Source organism: Lygodium microphyllum, chromosome 20 (genome assembly GCF_053477565.2).
Source record: "Lygodium microphyllum isolate KBCC chromosome 20, Lygodium_microphyllum_v1.1.10, whole genome shotgun sequence".
Classification (NCBI taxonomy): Eukaryota; Viridiplantae; Streptophyta; class Polypodiopsida; order Schizaeales; family Lygodiaceae; genus Lygodium; species Lygodium microphyllum.
Window position 1 is genome coordinate 124,418,322 of NC_141154.1, and position 19,739 is coordinate 124,438,060.

The window sequence follows — 19,739 nt, forward strand, 5'->3', positions numbered from 1 at the left end:
ACCCCTAAGCGCATGGGTGGAGGAGCTATTTTGGATGCACACACTCATATGTTAGCTCTCCGCTGGTCCCTTTTTCGTGCCATGTGTGTGGACCATCACCCATGGACCATCATAGCCCGCTATTTTCTTGAGGACAGCGGGCTCCGCTATGGTAACACACGGCTTCGGGCCTCCTGGTGGCATGTCCTTAATGCGGACTCTCGTGTTTCCAGTCCCTCTTCCTCTTTGTTACTGCACTTGGTCGGCTCGTGGAAAGTGGTGCTCCAAAAGGCCCGTTGGCACCCAGCAGGGGACCGCTTGCAGACTAACTCCTTTCAGCTGGAATTGTTGGCAGTATCGAGACTCCTTTCATGGGAAGATAAACATCAACTCAGACCGAGATTTAATCGCATGGCCCGTTTAGGTGTGACGTCGGTGGCGGATGCTACCCTTGCCACTCGCAATGTCCTCGTATCTTTTTGGACTGCTCGGCGACTCTTCAAGATCCCGCGTGGATACCGTGATTTATGGGAGCAGCTTTCGTCGGAACTTCAGGGTCGGCAACCCTTTCCTGCCTTGACTGTGGACCGCCCTTGGCAGGACTGGGACCTTGCAGGCCGCCTGAGTCTGGAAAAGGCCTCTACTAATCAGGTGTATCATCTTCTTGTTCAAGATCACCAATGGCTGGGAGAGAAAGCTAATACTGTTTGGGGACTGCGGAAATCGCTGTCATGGTGGCAGAAAACGCTGATGGAGGGCTGGCTAAATAAGACGCCTTTCAAATGCAAGGTTTTTCTTTGGCGGGTGATGATTGGTGGTCTTCCTCTGGCCTCGGCCCTTGCCAAGCGTTGCATCTCGAATGGCAATTGTTTCTTCTGTACCACACCGGCGGAATCGGCCCGACATCGTTTTCTCTCTTGCCCGCTCGCCAAGAATATCTGGTCGCTCTTGTCGCACATTTGGCGCGCGGTGGTCGGGTCCTCGCTAACTCCTTTCGACTGGGTTTTTGTGCGCCCGAAGTATCCTACACCGCCACAGTTGCATGAGAAGATCTTATTTCACTTTTTCAGATATTGGGGATGCTGGCACATTTGGACCACGCACAATGCTTTTCTCTTTGATTCGGCCTCTAATGTACCCCGACATATTGCCAGGCTTAAAGGGCTCTTGCATTGGCAGCTAGATATTATCCGACACTCCGACCTGCTCCCTCGGGAGGATTTGCATCCGTGGCATATGGCAATTGCCTCGGGGTCGTTGCCACGATTGGTGTAACCTTTTCAGTGCATTGCTACGGGGTTTCCCCACATGTTGGCCTAGGGCCCTCGTGTATCCTGTAATCAGGAAATCCTCTGCATCCTTGCCACGACGTTGTAACTTGTAGTGCTTAGAATCTCTTCACATGATGACTTAGATTGTCCTCATGTATCTTGTAATCAAGTAATCATGTACTTTTTTTCGTAATTAATACAATTACCTTTTACGAAAAAAAAAAAGAGAGAGTCAATACTTGTCTTAGAATCTAGAGAGAGAGATTATATCAACCATAATTCGTGAAATTAGACTCTAGAGACATAATAATCAAGTTTCAACAATAATAAAGATTCAAAACATTGTAACCAGCAATGGATGGTCGCATTCATGATTGGCAACAAGTGTGCATTGCAAAGACACAAAATATGCACTAAAATTTAAAGCCTACATAGTAAAGATCCAAGTTACAAGAGCTCTAATTTCCAAGTCAATACTCTGAAGTTCCAAAAGGCTAGCTGCTAAGTGCTCTAATTCATGGAAGATGGCTCCACTGTGCCTGAATGCTCATCCTGCCCATCACCATCACCATCACCATCACCATCATCATCATCTTTTTTCCAATGTATAAAAGAATCAGCCTTTGCAATTGATGTACGAGCTACCAAGTGAAGATTGGAGCTCACATAAACTAGGTCATTCATCTTCATTGTACCAAGACAATTTCTCTTCTTTGAGTGAATGTGATTGAATGAGCTCCATAGTTGCTCTACACAAGAAGAGCTAATTGTTTGGCTAAGAATACGAATAGCCAAACTTTGCAACTTTGGAGCTTCTGCCCCGTAGTCCTCCCACCATAAAGCAACCCCAATATTTGTCATGTCCTCTAGTGCATCCTCTATACCAAACATCCCTAATGTTTGCCAATATACACAGAGCTGATTTTTAATTTTGCGTTGCATTTCATGGCTAGGATAAAGCCTTGCAAGTAATGTGTTCCAAGCCTTGACCACCTCAAGGTCTCTTTCTTGCATCTTTCCTTGAAACTCAAGATCAAGCACATATGCTGCAGCATGCATAGAAGAGTCATACTCATTCCATCTACTGATGCATAACTCCTTGATCTGCTCATACCTATCTGCATTTGGTTCCAAACTCTCCAACCTCTCAATCATGCGATCCATACCTTTATAGATCTTTCCAATGCATGGATCCATGCCATCTGCAAGCCTCAATATATGCATAATACGATCAACCATGTGGTTGGTGCAATTCACCTCATCCCAAAAATCTCTATTAGAGACATGCATTACATAACATAGCAGTAGCAGTGGCAGTCCCAATCCAATTTTCATACTCATTACTAGCAAATAGCTCCCTAATTGCACCTTTGCAATAGTGCAATTGACCAAGCATAAGAGAGTTATATGCAAATCGTGTATCCGAGTATTTAAGAAGTTCTTTGTCACTTCTCTTGTGAAACTCAGCATGCAAGTACTGATGATTACATATAAATGTGATAATCTTGTTGCCTTTCGCAACAAGAGATGCAATCCATGGCAAGTCCCCAATATCCTTCAACAAGTTATTGAAGCGATGCGCCATGCATGGACTAAAGATGATATGTGGATACATTGCCATTAAAATGTTTCCTACTGAATTGTTTGCAGGTTCACCATCTGCCACAAACTGCACTACATTTTATACCCCAACAGCCTGCACTGCCTCACACCACTCGGATGCCAATACATTTGCACTCTTTCCAGTCTTTGAAGCATCATGACTACCAATGAAGTATACATCTCCACGAGAATATGCGACAATACCATGTATGGACCTATGGCATGTGTCACTCCATCCATTTGCTATCAATGTCACTCCATTTCTTGCCCATTGATTGTGAATATTTGCTATTGCAATCTCTATGGTTGCTTTTTCCTTCTGAAGCAATATAGTCCTGATAGTTTCTGATGAAGGGGGCTTATATGTGGGTTCATACTCTGCAATCTTTGTCACCATACTTTTAAAATAAGGTGACCTGGCTGATTTGAATGCAATATGGTCATGGTAAAAAAAGCATGCAATTGCTGCATCTGTTTCCTCTTTTTTCTTTGGTTCCCATGAAGTGTGCAATGAACTCTGTCTGACACCACGACCTGCTGCCATTGATGGCCCACGAGAAGGCTGCGTAACCACTAATCCTGGTGGTCTTCTACATGAAGCACCTTGCCATGTTGGCCTTGGAGTCGATGTTGTTGGATCCACTGCTATATTTGGCATCCTCCTGGAATGAGAATTCCCCATAGAAGTGGCTATGTGATCAAGTAACTCCTGCCTTTTCTCAATTGATACACTGGTGCAAAAACGCATCTCTTTCCCCTCATGTAGAAGATGGGCTCTCACTTTATCACCCCCACTAGTGCGAGAATAAGAGCAAGGTTTGCATTTCCAAGGGCGAGCCCCTCCACCTCTCAATGGCATCCGTGCATCTACCTCATCCCACAATGACCAAGTAGTGCTTTGACTTCGTCCACTTGTTGATGCTGAAGTACCTGCTGAGGATGATGAAGATCCCATAGATGTCAGTGCTGCCATCTATATAGAAGTGACAAATAATCAATAAACTTCAATGGCATTATAGATATTTGCAGCCAAAATTTCAACATCCATGTGCCAAAGTTCAATGAAATTGCAAAAATTTCAACCAAAATTTCAACAGGAGCATCAAGAATCGAGATTCCTCGGACCTCACCTAATCGCGGGTGGGAGTCAGGCCAAGTAGGCAAGAGAGGTGGTTTGCACGCGAGGTACGCGGGAGAGCGAGGGAGAGGCAGGAGCAAGCAAGGCCCAGGCGAGGCAGGTGTGGTAGGCGGAGCAAGGGAGAGAAGCGGGAGTAGATGGGCGATAGGCGGGAGAAGCAAGAGCTGGCGAATTGCGACATAGGCGGAGCAAGCAAGTGACAAGCGGGAGTAGCGGGAGCAGGCTGCAGGCGATAGGCGATATGACCGTTAAAAAAAAAAACAGCTGTTGGAACGGCCGTTCCAAACAAGAAACAACCTTGGAACAGGAGGGAATAGCCAGGGAACGAGACAGGGAACCGGCTGGAACGTTCCGCCAACGTTTTCTTGGCTCGGATCTCCAAGAACGTGTTAATCCGTTCCTATGTGTCGGAACGGACGCTCCCTGTTTCTTTTTTTTTTTTTCGTAAAGGGTAATTGTATTAATTACGAAAAAAGTACAAGTTTACTTGATTACAAGATACATGATGGCACTAAGCCATTATGTGAAATAGTTCTAGTTCTAAGAGTTACAAGGTCATGGCAAAGATATAGAGGAAATTGCCATATGCCAGGGATGCAAGTCCTCCGGGGAAAGTAAGTCAGAATGCTGAAGAAGATCGATCTGCCAATACAAGAGCCCCTTAAGCCGAACAATATGCCGCTGAACATTACAGGCCGAATCAAAAAGAAAAGCATTCCGAATGGTCCAGTTGTGCCAACAGCCCCAATCGCGAAGAAAGTGAAACACTAGTTTCATATGTGGCTGTGCCGGTGTTGGGTATTTGGGCTGCACAAAGACCCAATCAAAGGGCGCTCCCTGTTTCTATGACTGATGTTCTAGTGTCCCATGACCATGATGTTGGACAGAATGTATAGGCCCCACAACTTGGTTTGAGATGGTCTACTAGATATAGATATCAACCTGATCAGTTTTCGCCCTCCACGAACTATGTTATAGTGACATATTCGAGTGAGCCCCTTACTTATGAGGAGGTCATGTACAAAGGTGATAGTTACTCTTGGGAGAGAGCCATGCACTCTAAGTAAGAATTTGGTTCCTTTGCCAAGTAGGAAACATTTGGTTCCTTTGCCAAGTAGGAAACATGCATTGTCATGAAGTGAATGTATAAGTTGAAGAGTACCCTTGGGCGTTCCAAGCTAGTATATAATGCCACATTGGTTGCTAAGGGTTTTGTAAGAGAATGGTATTGAATTTAATTAAGTCTTTTCTCCTATAGTCAAGATGACTACCTTGCAATTGGTTTTAGCCTTTGTTATGCAGTTAGATTTGGACCTTTATTAGATGGATGTCAAAACAACTTTTCTATATTGGGACTTGCATGAGAATATCTATATGGAACAACCTAAGGGCTTTATAGAAAAGAGCAGGGAAACCTAGTGTGTAAATTAAAAAAGAGCCTTTATGGCCTTAAGTAGACACCTAGGAAATGGTACCATAAGTTTGATGCTTTCATGTTTTCACAAGGATATATACGCAGTGATATGGATCCATGTTTATATATGAAGAAGGACCATGATGGTAGCCTTACCATCTTGGAACTTTATATCGATGATATGTTGATTGCTAGGAGAGACTGGATGCTTTGAAGACTCAACTCAAAAAGAGCTTTAAGGTGAAGGACATGGAGCAGGCCTCATATATTCTTGGTATGCGCATCATGCGTGATTACTCTGAGTAGATCCTTTATATGTCACACTAAGCGTGCATATAGAAGATGCTTAAGCGATTTCATATGTAAAATGTTAAGCTTATTGGCTGTCCTTTATCTTCCCATGTGAAGGTCAGTTAGGTTGATAGTTTCTAGTCATACGAGCAAAAGATTGAGATGGCCAAGATTTCTTATGTATCTACACTAAGCAATTTGATGTATGCCATGATAGCCACTTGCCTGATACAGTATTTACAGTGGGAGTTGTGACACACTATATGGCTACACCTGGGCAACGATATTGGGATGCCGTGAAGGATATCATGAGGTACTTGAAAGGCACTATAGATATGTGCATTTGCTATGGTAGCTAGGATACTATAGTTGTGGATTACATTAACTCAGACTATACATGCCATGCAAATAGTAAGAAGTCCGCCTTTGGGAATGTCTTCACCTTTGCTAAAGATACTATTTCTTGGATATCTAAGGTGTAGAAATATATTGCCTCTACTACTAAGACAAAGTATATTGCAACCACTAAGGTTTACAAGGAGGCCCTATGGTTAGACTGTCTAGTGGTAGCACTTGGTATTACTATTATTTTTACATTGCATTCGGATTCTATGAGTGCTATTAAGTTAACCAAGAATCTGATTTTCCATACAAGGACAAAGCACATTGAGGTGTACTATCACTTCACCAAGGAGGTGGTAAAGGAAAAGTCTGTTAAGCTTGTCAAGATCTCGACTGACAAGAATCCTACACATCTACTTACTAAAAGTCTCTTAGTGGAATGTTTTGCCTTCCTTAGGAAAATGATGGGTGTAGGATGAGATGACATCTATTTCTCATCTTGTTATACTTTATTTATATTTGTACTTTGCCATATTTTTTCTTGGTCTCTCCTCACTAGAGACACATTCGCCTTTAAGTGGAAGATTGTTGGGGTTAAAGACACTTGTGTCTACACCCCTCTCTATTTACTTTGCACGCTATGATCATACACTTCTTAGTACCCCGAAACAGCGTTTCGGGGCTGCCGAAACGGACCGGCCGTTTCGGACAGAAACAGAAACGGCAGACCGGCGTTTAGGCATCTTGCGGTCCGTTTTGAGGCACTCCAACTCCCGCCGCTGCCGCTGCCGCCGCCGCCGCCGCCGCCGCCGCCGCCTCCTCCTCCTCCTCTTCTTCTTCTTCTTCTTTTTCTTCCCCCCATTAGCCTTTACTTCTTACTCTTCTTCCTCTTCCTCCTCTTCTTCGTCTTTGTCTTCGTCTTCGTCTTCCTCATCCTCATCCTCATCCTCCTCTTCTTCTTCTTCCTCTTTCTCTTCTTCCCCCCATTAGCCTTTACTTCTTCCTCTTCTTCTTCCTTTTCTTCCTCTTCTTCCTCCTCTTCCTCTTCCTCTTCCTTTTCCTTTTCTTCTTCTTCTTCTTCTTTCCCTCATTACCTAAAGGCTAATCATGGCGTTGGATCCATATTGGAGACACGTCACTCCAATCAAGGGATACGAGGGCTCAGGTGGATCAAAGAAGTGGTGGTGCAACTATTGTGGATTGGAGAATTCAGGGAGCGTAACACGCGTGAAAGACCACTTGAAATGCATTCCCAACAAAGACATCGGGCCTTGTTGTCTAGACTACAGTTGCCAGTCATTCATTGATGTTGATACTTATTACTCAGTAGTTACTAGAGTCTAGAGACAAGTACACAGTGCTCAGTGCTCACTGGACTTTGGAGTTTTAATTGATTATTCACATGACATAGTTAGATGTATCATTATATCTTGATTTCACTTATTATGCATCTTGACTCTTGTTCCATTGTTCTTGATGTCAGTCTTCATTGTTCTTGATGTCAATCTTCACTACTCTTTAGATCATAGATGATTTAGGAGTCATAAATTATAATTCATTTGTTGCCTTCAGTTTTAAAAATTGAGTCTTAATTGTGTTAAGCTGTCTTAAGTTTCAACCATTGAGTCTTAACTCTTCAATCTTCACTCATGAGTTGTGACATGTGTAATGAATCATGATTTCAATCATATAACATGGACTCAAAAGTTTTGTATGAAAATTGGGTACATGTTATTGTAGGCATTGATATATTTACATATCCACATAATACTGTATTTATTTTATTGTACAATCCGAAACGCCGTTTCCCCATTTCCAAAATTTGGTCGAAACTCCAGTTTTTCCCGTTTCCGAACTATGATACACTTGTATACTGCAAGTGATGGATGCCCATCACTATCACTTTTTTCTTTTTTCTTTCAGTAACTATTGAACAAGGGAAGGCCGGTCACACATTGTGACCATACGCTCTCTCTCTCTCTCTCTCTCTCTCTCTCTCTCTCTCTCTCTCTCTATGTATCTCTATCATAGTTTTTGCTTTCCTCTTGCTTCTGCTTGCGTACTTCCACTTGGGCTCTACCTTTCATTTTGAGGATTTGAATAGAGATCATGGAGAGAGACCTTCTTGCAAACTTGGAACTCAAACACTTTTTTCCACACAACCCCTCAGATGATTTGGCATTATAGCCTACGAGATTGGTTGTTCACTCAACTGTTGTATTTGTAATGTACTTAGGTACTCTTTTTAGAGTTTCTTGTACTTAAGAATTCTTTTATGTTGGAGAAAAGAATAGATTGATACTGCTCTTAAAATAGCCTCACTCTTCTAAAAGGCACAAGCCATTCAAAGAGGCACTCTTCGCACTCTTAGTCAAAAGCGCCTATAGGAACCATTCGTGCCACATTCAAAATGTACATGTAAATATGTCTAAGGTGGGAGTTGTTTGTTTGCTGGATTAGGGTTTAGTATATTTTTGCATTCTGCTACAATTTTCCATAAAACATGTCAACTAGCATAAGTTTCTAGGGACTACAACTAGCATAAGCACTTCTTGCTAATTAGAATATCACCCAAAGAATTACTACGTGAATAATTTCACAAAGGAAAGCTTATATGCATACTATTATTGTTTCCTAAGAGTTTCACTTACGCATCACTTTGCTTCTCATATGCTGTTCGAACTTGATTTATTCGTACTGCAACTTCCAACTCATGGTTAAGCCATAGCTGCAGCTCTCTTTCATTCATCTACAGCAGAAAACATTTCACTACAAAGTCTAACCCTATTCATTTCAAGTAACTTGGTTAGAAACAGCCTACTGAATACAAGACAAAAATGTTTGTGACCTGAGGAGAAAGGTCATCACTTGCTGCCACCCCTGCCAAAAAACCCCCCCAAAAAGGTAAAAAAAAGGCAAAAGGGTTATGCATGCTGCATGTAAATGATTTACTACATCAATAGCACTAAACATATTCAACCAAATCTAAGTGGGAAAACCTAAGAATTGAGTTTCTGGTGTTGACACAACCCATCTGATACAACACAGAATATATACCATTATGGCAGTGTATCGGGTAACTTTAAATCAAGGTATTGAGTGGTTGCCAAGTGTTTAAGACCACAAAGATGTATAGAATCTCCACACCGGCAACTAAAGTGTGATCAAGCTACAACAGTTGCTTAAGCAGCTGGCCTTAACTATCCAGTAACTTGGCCACACATTTAAAATGCAACCTCTAGTGACTGCAGGTTATTCAGAGGACAGAAGATTGTTCAAATAAGGCAAAAAGATCATGGATCATTCACCCTTGGTTCTTGTTAGTTCAGCAGCTTTTACAATTTGCTTTCTCCAAGGATTGCCAAGGATTTTGGAATACTTGCAAGGTGAAGACTATTGAAAATGGATATTTCTCCACATGACCATCATCCATAAAGTTGAGTTCATCATGGAAATCGCTGGATCATCTCGAGTTTGTCATTCTAGATCCTGCTCATTATGATGCCATCATTGGGCAGCCCTTGCTCCAGAAGACTACAGCCATACAAAACCATGATACAGGTCAATCCATCCTTACTTGTAAGGATCAAAAGATAGCAACCGACGAAGCCTGTCATGGAAGCTTCCCTGCCAGCCCGCTGTCATTGGCTTGCTGTCAGCCACATCTTCTTCTCCAACCCATTCTCCGTCTGTCTCCCTCCATTTGCAACTCGTCCCAGCCTCCCATCTCCACCTCTAGCAAATCCTCCCCAACCTTCGCCGTTCTGCCTTCACCCACTCCCTTCAGCAGTCAACATCACTTTTTCCACTGCTGCCCTTCCCCAGCTGTCCGTTTAGCCCTCATCCTGTGCCTTCCTTGCCTTTATACACCTAGCCTGTGACCTCATCCCTGTCTCCTCTTTTACACTCTTTCGACAGCCTTTAATGAGTTTCCTTTTACTCTTTTTACAGCCCAATTAGCAGCCTTTAGAGTTCTCTCTTCCCTCATTTGCTGTACAGAAGGATCAGGGCCCAACCACAGGCAGGGTGGCCTGCCCAGGCAGGCAGGATGATAGGTGGGCTTCCACAAACATGCAGGGAGGCAGGGTGGTTCCCTGCACAGACAGGACAGACTCCTAGGGCGGCTCCCTAACATGAACACTGTTTTTTTTGTAAGGGGTAATTATATTACTCACGAAAAAAAGTACAGGATAACAAGATTACAAAGTACAGGGTGGCCCTAAGCCATCATGTATGAACCAGATACAATGGATTCAGCAAAGCAAAAGACAAGTGCAAAAGGCATCCTAATGCAAACACACACACACACACACACACACACATTTTTTCGTGAAGATAATTGAATTAAGTAGTAAATATTTTACATCAGACCATCAAGTCGGCTTAGAAAAAAATGGAAAATAACAGTCATGAAGGAAAGTCTACACAGACTCTAACACAGAAATATCACATTCAAAGCACAGCTTGTGTGGAGCGAACAGTGTCCAACCAAGGAATAGCAATATCAAGAAGAACCAGGTCAGCAGACACCACAGAGGTGATTTGTCACAACACTAAACCGCGGATTCGGGCCACATGACCATGAATCCCAGATACTAAATCAAAAATGAAGGCATTCCGAGTACACCAAATATGCCACAAGTCTGTCCATCTGAGGAAATGGAAAAGGCAGGAATAATCTGAACTCAAAGAGGCCATGGAGGTCATGTTCCCCAAAATCCACGAACGAGTCAACGAGGACCAAACACAGAAAACAAAACTCCAAATCTGTTTTGCAATAGGGCAAGAGACAAAAAGATGAAGCACTATCTCATCACATGTAGTACAAAATATGCATCACCGAGCAGAGATCTTACGAGCACGTAGCACATTCCCAGTAGGAAGAGCCCCAATAAGTAGCCTCCACATAAACACTTTTCCTTGATACGGAACCTTAGATTTCCAGAGCTGGATGAATCTGTCTTGCCACTTCTTTTTGCTTTCCCAAATACGCCATACTTTATTTGCCTTGTCCGTGACCCTTCTCTTGGCCTCTACCATCTGATGATATATCTGATTGGCCGACCTTTTCTCGAAATCATCAAGAATCACAAACATCCAATCACACTAGGGAGACAAAAGTTGTAACGTAGGCAAGGATAGTAGCTCGTATTTCTATCCTGTATGTCCGACCAAATAACATGATAACCTCTAGACACCCGAAAGTGCTGGCAAATGCGGCAAAATGAATAAAGACGGGCCTGTCTTGGAATGACACCATCCTGGAATGACTGCAACCCCAACCAAACCATGCAGTTAAACTTTTCTCTTTGCAAATCTTTGTCAGGCCAGTCCAACAACGTGAAAGAGGCCAATACTTCACCTGGGAGAGAATTCTCCTCCTTGCGAGAATCCAAGGGGCGCCAAACCGAAAAACGTAACATTGCCTGCCAAGATGCGATCATATGGCAAAGGAGAAAAGACTAAGGGACCTTAATAGATCTTGTGGAGTTAAGCACATGCCACCAAGAAGCATGAATCACTGTGCTACCATGAGAAATGTCACTCTTTTCTATAAAGCATTTTTCTATATATGTCCAGGGATGAGACTGTAGACAAAGAGCCTGCAGAAGAGCTAACCTCAAAGTAGTCATATGAAAATTGACATCCAATAGAGTTGCTCCCCCCATCCTTTTATGAGTAGTCACGTGCTGCCATGAAATCCACACCTGACCCAGGCGATTACCTTTCTTCTTCCATAACATGAATCTGATAGGTTGGACCAATTCCAATAGAGACTTCGTAGTCCAAGGAAGCAAAGGCAAGAAAAATGAAATCATGCTGATCATAATGCATTGTGTAACTTTAAGTCTCACATGGTCCAGTACATAAACCGATCATGAATACGAGATGCCATTCAATCCAACAAGGCACGAGGAGCCACCTCCACCCCAATAGGATAACCCAAATGTCTAGCTATATTCCCCTTGGGAATCACAATACCATTCCAACCCAAAGTCTGTAAATCATTTCCTGTACAAGAGGTCTGAGTGGATTTTTTAGCATTAATATGGAGTCATGATGCCATAGCAAAAAGTTTCCACACGACCATTGCTCGATTAGCATTGGAGTGATCAGCCTTAAAAAACATAAAGGAATCATTTGCCAAAGATTGACCCACAAGTTGGACCCCACTGGAAAGAGACTCACCTTTATTGGCCAACTTATCCAACAAAGAAAGCATCGGGTGAGTAACTAATGCAAACAACAAAGGACTGAGAGGGCAGCCTTGATGGAGAGAGCGGGATAAGGTAATTTCATCAGTGATGCCTTCATTAAGTGCAATATGGGCCACTGCCCCCTAACCAATAGTATCCACAAGAGAAACCATACGTGGCCCAAAACCCATGGTGAACATCAGCTGCCTCAAGAAAGACCAACTCACATGATCAAATGTCTTTTCAATATCAAGTTGGAGGATGACCACCTGTTGGCCTGAAGCTTTTGCAAAGTCAATCCCCAGTTAAACATTCAAAATGTTATGCATTATATTCTGACCCTTAATGAAACCATATTAGCGAGGATGAACCAAATGTAGAAATACTTTCCGCAATTTGTTGGCAATGATTTTTTAAAAGATTTTGTATAACAAGCCCATAACAGAAATGGGTCTCCATTGTTTCAAAGAAGTAGGAGAGGGAACCTTGGGCAATAGCCGAATGACTGCAATCTTCCACTCTAAAGGCATGACACCAGAATTCCAAACTTGCTGACATAGGCGAGTCAACAAGTCCTTAAGTTGTTCAACATTGGTTGAAAATAACTCATTAGGAAGCCCATTCCAACCAGAGCTTTTTCTTTTTGACAAATGGACAGTACCTCTTCCACTTCATCCTCTGAAAAATCCGCCTCCATTAAGGCTACCCATTCTGGCTGAATCTAATTTCTAACCAAATCACAAATGTATCTGCGAGCAAAGTGAATAGCGTCTGAAAGAATTTCTTGGGGGCCCAACAATGATTTGTGAAAATCTATACATATCTGAATGATGGATGTAGGTTCTGTCACCATAACACCTTGTTCATTCTTCAGACACAATATTTTCTCGAGGATATTTTTTATGTAATTGAGAAAAGAATTGGTGAGATTGGCAATTGTTATCGTGCAAAGCCTCTACTCTAGACAGCAATTTAAATTTAGCAAATTCCTGTTCTTGTAAAGATTGAACTCGGGCTTTCAACCATTCAATGCCTGTCAGCAAGTCATCTGTAGTATCCCCCAACTAACATAAAGACAAAAAACGGACCAACAAAGATTGTGCATGCAGCAATTCAGCGCGTAAAATGAAAGCATGCTGAATACCAAACTGTCGGGATAACATACGCGTATTATCCCTAAAAACATGCCATGCTTCCAATCCTTCTTATAGGACCCTAGAAAGAAAGGAATCAATTATTCATTGAATACATTCCAGAAATTGATTTTGCAGGAGAAAGGATTGATTGAAACGAAGGGCTAGGCAAGCCAGGAGAGCCTTATAGGCAGGAACAGCTCGATGTGCCATTTCCAAGATCAAAGGATGGTGATTAGACAAGACAAGCTTTCGCTCTATCCACATATCAAGGACTGCAGGGAGAAAAGAATCACTTTGACAAACATAGATCCTATCCAATCTGGCCCATGTGTTTGGATGTTGAAGAGAACGATAAGTATATCCTGAGTGTGAGGGATGCAACCAAGACCACATGTCTTGTTTCAAAGACTCAACTGCAAAAGCATCCCAAGCCTAACACTCAAGACCATCCATAACCGAGTTTTGAGAAGTTGTCTAACCCATAGATGTACAGGCATTGAAATCACCCATTACAAAGCCTTGACAAGCCATAGCAAGGCAGTGCAAATCATCCCAAACCTAACGACGTTCCCGAGAAGTAGGAGCATACACACCCACCAACCATAAAACTTCTCCCTCATATTGGATTTCCAAAATCATGAATCTGCCTCCACAATCTTGAGAAATCAAAGATGGGTTGCAATGAAGATCTGACGGCCAACATTACTCCAAATTTATATGGAACCCACCCACTATAGAAAACCGAGTAATACTTATATACATAAGATGATCTTCCCAAAGCATGTTGTTTATGCTCCACGGCACATAGAACATCCCAATTGCCAGCTAACACAACTTTCCACGACTGATACTGCTTACTGCTTGAAGAGATACCTTTAACATTCCATAATGCAATTCTCACGATGGAATACAGAAAAGAAAACTACAGGATCCCCACCTTCCCTTTCCCTTTAATATCAATTGCTTTGGTTGCCTAAAATCTTTCCATCTCACTTCAAATCACATCAACCAAATCTGCCCTTTGGAGACTAGCAATTGAAGTACGAGAAGAAAACTGCTGTTGTTGGGCATGGAAAATATCTCAAGGAGGCACCATTCTCCCTTGCGAATCAAGTGCAAAGCAGTATCAGAGACCCTTTTTTCATTACCACCAACTACAAATCTAGGATTCATATAGAATCCCCTACCTTGGTGTTGAGAAGTCTGTGTAATAGTCTTGGGAGCTGGGTGAATAGGAGTAGACTGAGGCTTTTGTCTAGTATTATTGCGAACCAGCGATACCCAGGAGTTGTCCTGAGGAGTCAAGTTCTGGCCCCTCCAAAGTGAAGCACGCTGATTTCCAGCTTGAGAAGCAGCCTTCTTTCCATCTAGTTGTCCCTGCTCGACAATCTACTCAAAAGCGACTTCAGGCCGCTAAGCTACCTGCTGCGGAAGATGGTCTTGCATATCCAAATCACGATCCAAAGATGGCTACATTACCTCCTGGCTTCTATCACATTCTGAAATGAAATGTCCCAATTGCCCACACTTAAAATAGTGTCCAGCAAATGTACCCCATTTGAGCTCATAGACCAAAGTTTGCAACCTTGGAACCTGAAAATGAACTTTAGTTGGGCGAGGTTTCCCTGTATCCCAAAGCATGTATGCCCTATTCCTATTAGGGGAGGCCAACCGAGGCTCCACCAACACCTCTCCATGAGATCTCAACACGAAAGGAAGAAGTCACCAAAGATGGGCAAGAAAATCGACCACCTCGACCCAAATTGGGCATGCCTGCTTCAGTATCTCTTGAAATTCGGCCATAGGCCTCCACGGAACCATATGGACTAATTGGCCATCCATGAACAACAGGATACGATGCATAATATGAGGCCGCACTTTAGGGAAATGAAAGAGGACCTCAAAAAAACCCCTTGGGCCATCATAGATCTCCACCACAAAGGATACTTGGTCTTGCCTTAAAACATCATCCTAACACATCTCCACCTTGACAAGCATGGATAGTAGCCATGCACGGATGCTGGAGATCAATGGGGTCCTTCCCATGAAATAAAAGATAGCAGCCCTCTCATGGAAGGCAGCAATCTATTGTAGAACTAGATCAGTACCCATAACAACGACCACATGTTCCCCTTGTGGTAAAGAACTCGCTTTACCCTCATTAGCTTGAGCATATTCCGACATCAGATGATTGGTAGAGGCCAGCATAAACTGAAAAAACTCATTAGTTTGCGAGCACTAGGCCTGAACATTTTGCTGAGGCAAATTCAGGGCACACAAGTTTGGTTGTTCGACCGACATCTTGCAATGTTTACCCATCTCGTCCCCTTCCATCAACTGCCCAGAATCCTCAGCTAATGAATCGCCATCTGATTCTGCCAAATCTTTACCATCCCCATTTCCAATATGCTGGTCTAAAAAGGCCATATCAATACCATTAAATTCCTGCAAATTCTCCATATCTGAGGCTTACGCTTTACACAGTTTATTCCAGCCTTGAGTGGTTGTCACAGAACAGAACTGAGCTTGTCTCCTTCTGCAGGCCGTTGTGCCTCAGGTGCTCTGCGCAAATCTATGCTCTGATATACTGTTTGTATAAACCTTTAACAATCACACTCACTCAGTCTTATCCGGGATGAAAGCAGGTCGTCACAGATAGACCCTTGCAGTCTGACGCAGCAGGGCGCCACAAGAAAGTCTGGACAGATCAGGTCGACTGTGTGCACATGCAAACTGGGACAAAGGGAAGCTGGGCAAAGCTCAGGATGGCAAGGGCCGGAGTGAAGTTGTTGAACAGGGTAGACGGGAGCCTGCACGATGTGAGCCAGGACTAAGGCGGCGCGTGATGCAGGGCGTGGGTCAGGGACAGCTTGCAATTTAGCACCAGCATAGGACTTGGGCTAGCAGCGCGTAGGTGAAATAGGCGACGAGACGAAACGTCGGCCCGTCAAGACGGGACGCCATTGCTCTCCCCTCTCTCTCTCTTTTTTTTCGTAAAAGGTAATTGTATTAATTACGAAAAAAGTACAAGTTTACTTGATTACAAGATACATGATGACACTAAGCCATCATGTGAAAAGGTTCCAATACTAAGAGTTACAAATTCATGGCAAAGACGCAGAGGAAATTGCCATATGTCAGGGACGTAAGTCCTCCCGAGAGAGCATGTCAGAATGCTGTAGAAGATCTAGCTGCCAATACAAGAGACCCTTAAGCCTAGCAATATGCCGCTGAACATTATAGGTGGAATAAAAAAGAAAAGCATTCCGAATGGTCCAGTTATGCCAACAGCCCCAATATCGAAGAAAGGGAAACACAAGCTTCATATGGGGCTGTGCTGGAGTGGGGTATTTGGGCTGCACAAAAACCCAATCAAAGGGGCATAGCGAGAATGTGAGATGGACGGATCGAGGTGCAGCTGAGATTCAGTAGACAGTGTGAGAGTGAGAGACAGAGTGAAGCACGACACCCAAGAGAATAGACTGAAAGAGTGTAATGAGAAAGTACAAAGTACAACCCTTAAACCTTAGGGTTGTAGGGGGTGTTCACACCCGACACACACTAAGTGCCCATAAGTGTGTAACATAAGCACATAAGCACATACGACAATAAGACTATAAGTCTGGGGGAAAAAACCTCTCCTACCGAGAGTAAAAAGTGCCCCAGTGTCCTACTGATCACCGACACTCCCATATAAGCGTAGGCATAAGTGAGGCGTGAGTCAAATACCGAACAAACCCCCCTGGAGTGAAGAGTGATCAAGAGTACAAGGATCATCCGCCACCAAAGGATATCAAATTTAAAGCATCGCGAAATGCTTCAAATTTGTCACGAGGAAGAGCTTTGGTGAAGATGTCTCCCACATTACTGGTGGTAGGACAGTAGACAAGGCTGATATCACCTGCATGTAGTCTCTCTCTGACAAAGTGATAATGGATCTCAATGTGTTTCGTGTGGGCATGAAACACTGGGTTCCGTGCCAATAGCTGCCTTGTATTCAGCTTCACATGACGATGTGGCAACAGTGGATTGTTTCTTGCTAAGCCAAGAAATGCAAGAGCCAATAAAGAAACAATTGCCACTAGTGGAGTGACGTATATCATAATAACCAGCCCAATCAGAATCATTGTAAGCATGTAACTGCAGTGGTCTCCCCTTGGCATAAAGCAACCCAAGAGATCGAGTAACCTGCAAGTAGCGAAAAACACGCTTGACAGCTTGCCAATGTGACATACGTGGCTGATGCATATACCTGCTCAAAGCTGAAACTGCAAACTGTATGTCTGGCCTAGTGTTGCATAGATAGATAAGACATCCAACTGCAGGAGCATATGTATGTATATCAAACAAATCACTGTCATCATGTAATGACAGTTTCAGTCCAGGTTCCATGGGGGTACAAACTGGCTTGCAATCCTGTAAGCCAAACTTCTCAAGAAGCTGCCCAATATACCTTGACTGTGATAGCCCAATACCTCGAGCATTATGTCTGAACTGGATGCCCAAGTAGTAATGCAAAACTCCCAAGTCAGACATGTCAAAAGTTTGCTGCAAATTTTGTTTGAATGCTGAAATCTGATCAACATGTGTTCCAGTGAGTAAAAGGTCATCAACATAAAGACATATAATCAGCATAGTTCCCCCTTCTTTACATACGTAAAGGGTAGACTCAGATGAGGTGTTTAGAAACCCCTGACCAAGCAAGAAAGCATCTATTTTTGCATACCAAGCTCTAGGAGCTTGTTTCAAACCATATAGTGCCTTTTTGAGCTTGCATACCAAATGTTCTGAGCCTTCAACTACAAAACCAATGGGCTGCTGTACATAAACTTCCTCCTGAAGTTTCCCATGTAAAAATGCAGTCTTGATATCTAGCTGATGCACTATCCAACCATAATGTGCAGCCAAAGCAATCATAGACCTGATGGTCGTCATACGGGAAGTAGGAGCAAATGTCTCCTCATAATCAATGCCCATTTTCTGTGCGTAGCCTTTAGCTACAAGCCGTGCTTTGTATTTATCAATGGATCCAGTTGCTTTTCTTTTCAATTTGTAGACCCATTTCGTTCCAATGGCTTTCTTCCCAAATGCCAAGGAAACCAAATCCCAAGTTTGATTCTTAGTAATAGAATCTAATTCAGCTTGCATAGCTGCCATCCAATGCACACTGTGTTGTGCATCCTCATAACATTCAGGCTCTTCATTATCAAAAGTACTTGCTGCCATAATAAACTCCATGGTATGTGCTGAATCATGCAAACGAGTTTGCCTTCTAGTACAACCAGCCATGGGTGCATCCAAAGGACTATCTTGCATAGTCTGCAAATACCATCTAGGTAGCTGTCTAGCATCCTGACTGTGTGCAAGCTCTTGCTGAATTTCAGTTTCGGCATGATGCTGAAAATTCCGATCAGCCAATGGCTGAATTTTTGCACTTTCCATAGGAGCAGCTGGCTGAACATTAGGTTCATTTTCTGAAGCTCCAGCTGAATCACCAGAAGTAATGAGCAGCAGCCCTTCAAAAACATCACAGGCAGCCTGATATGTGTCCAAACCAGCCAAGGATAATTCTGATTTTTCATCAAAAACAACATCCCTGCTGACAAAAACCTTCTTTGTAACGGGATCATAGAGTCTGTAGCCTTTGCTCTCATTGCTATATCCCATAAAAATGCACTTAACAGCCTTGTTGTCCAACTTTTTTCTAAGTAACTGTGGAATATGGGCATAGGCAAGACACCCAAAGGTACGAAAGTGACCAACAAAAGGTTTACGGCTGTTCCAAGCCTCAAAAGGTGTGATGGTCTTCAAGGCTTTGGTAGGGCATCTGTTCAAAATATGGCAAGCACACATGACTGCTTCCATCCAAAAACTATGAGGCAAGCTTTTTGCCTTCAGCATACATCTGGCCAACTCCATGAGTGACCGATTCTTCCTCTCTGCTACCCCATTCTGCTGTGGAGTATAGGCTGTAGTATACTGATGGACTATGCCCTTCTGCTGCAAAAAGGAATTCAGCATAGAGAACATGTATTCCCCCCCTCGGTCCGAACGGAGAGTCTTAATCTTGCATCCAGATTGATTTTCAACAAGTGCACTGAAAGCCAAAAATGCATCATACACTTTTGACTTCTTTTTCAAACAGTAGACCCAACAAAAACGTGTAAAGTCATCAATGAATGTCACAAAATAATAACAACCGCCCAATGACATGGTTTGCATAGGCCCACTGCAATCTGGTTGTTGCTCTGAAAGCAACATCACGAGAAAATGAGAAACGATGCATTTTCCCTAAAATGCATCCCTCGCATAAGTGCTCAGGAGGTCTCTCCAAGAGAGGTAATCCATCCAGCATCTGAGTACGCTGCA

The 19,739-nt window shown here is 43.1% G+C and overlaps 1 protein-coding gene across 1 annotated transcript in view; it reads right to left on the reverse strand.

The window, feature by feature from the left end:
• LOC148019346 (kinesin-like protein KIN-4A) overlaps positions 1 to 19,739 on the reverse strand; it is a 193,912-nt gene that overhangs the window by 28,077 nt on the left and 146,096 nt on the right. The window contains exons 18-19 of the mRNA XM_087660982.1: positions 8,886 to 8,917; positions 8,689 to 8,786 (exon numbers count right to left, since the gene is read on the reverse strand). Coding sequence (XP_087517108.1) covers positions 8,689 to 8,786; positions 8,886 to 8,917 — 130 coding nt within the window. The remainder of the gene's footprint in view (positions 1 to 8,688; positions 8,787 to 8,885; positions 8,918 to 19,739) is intronic.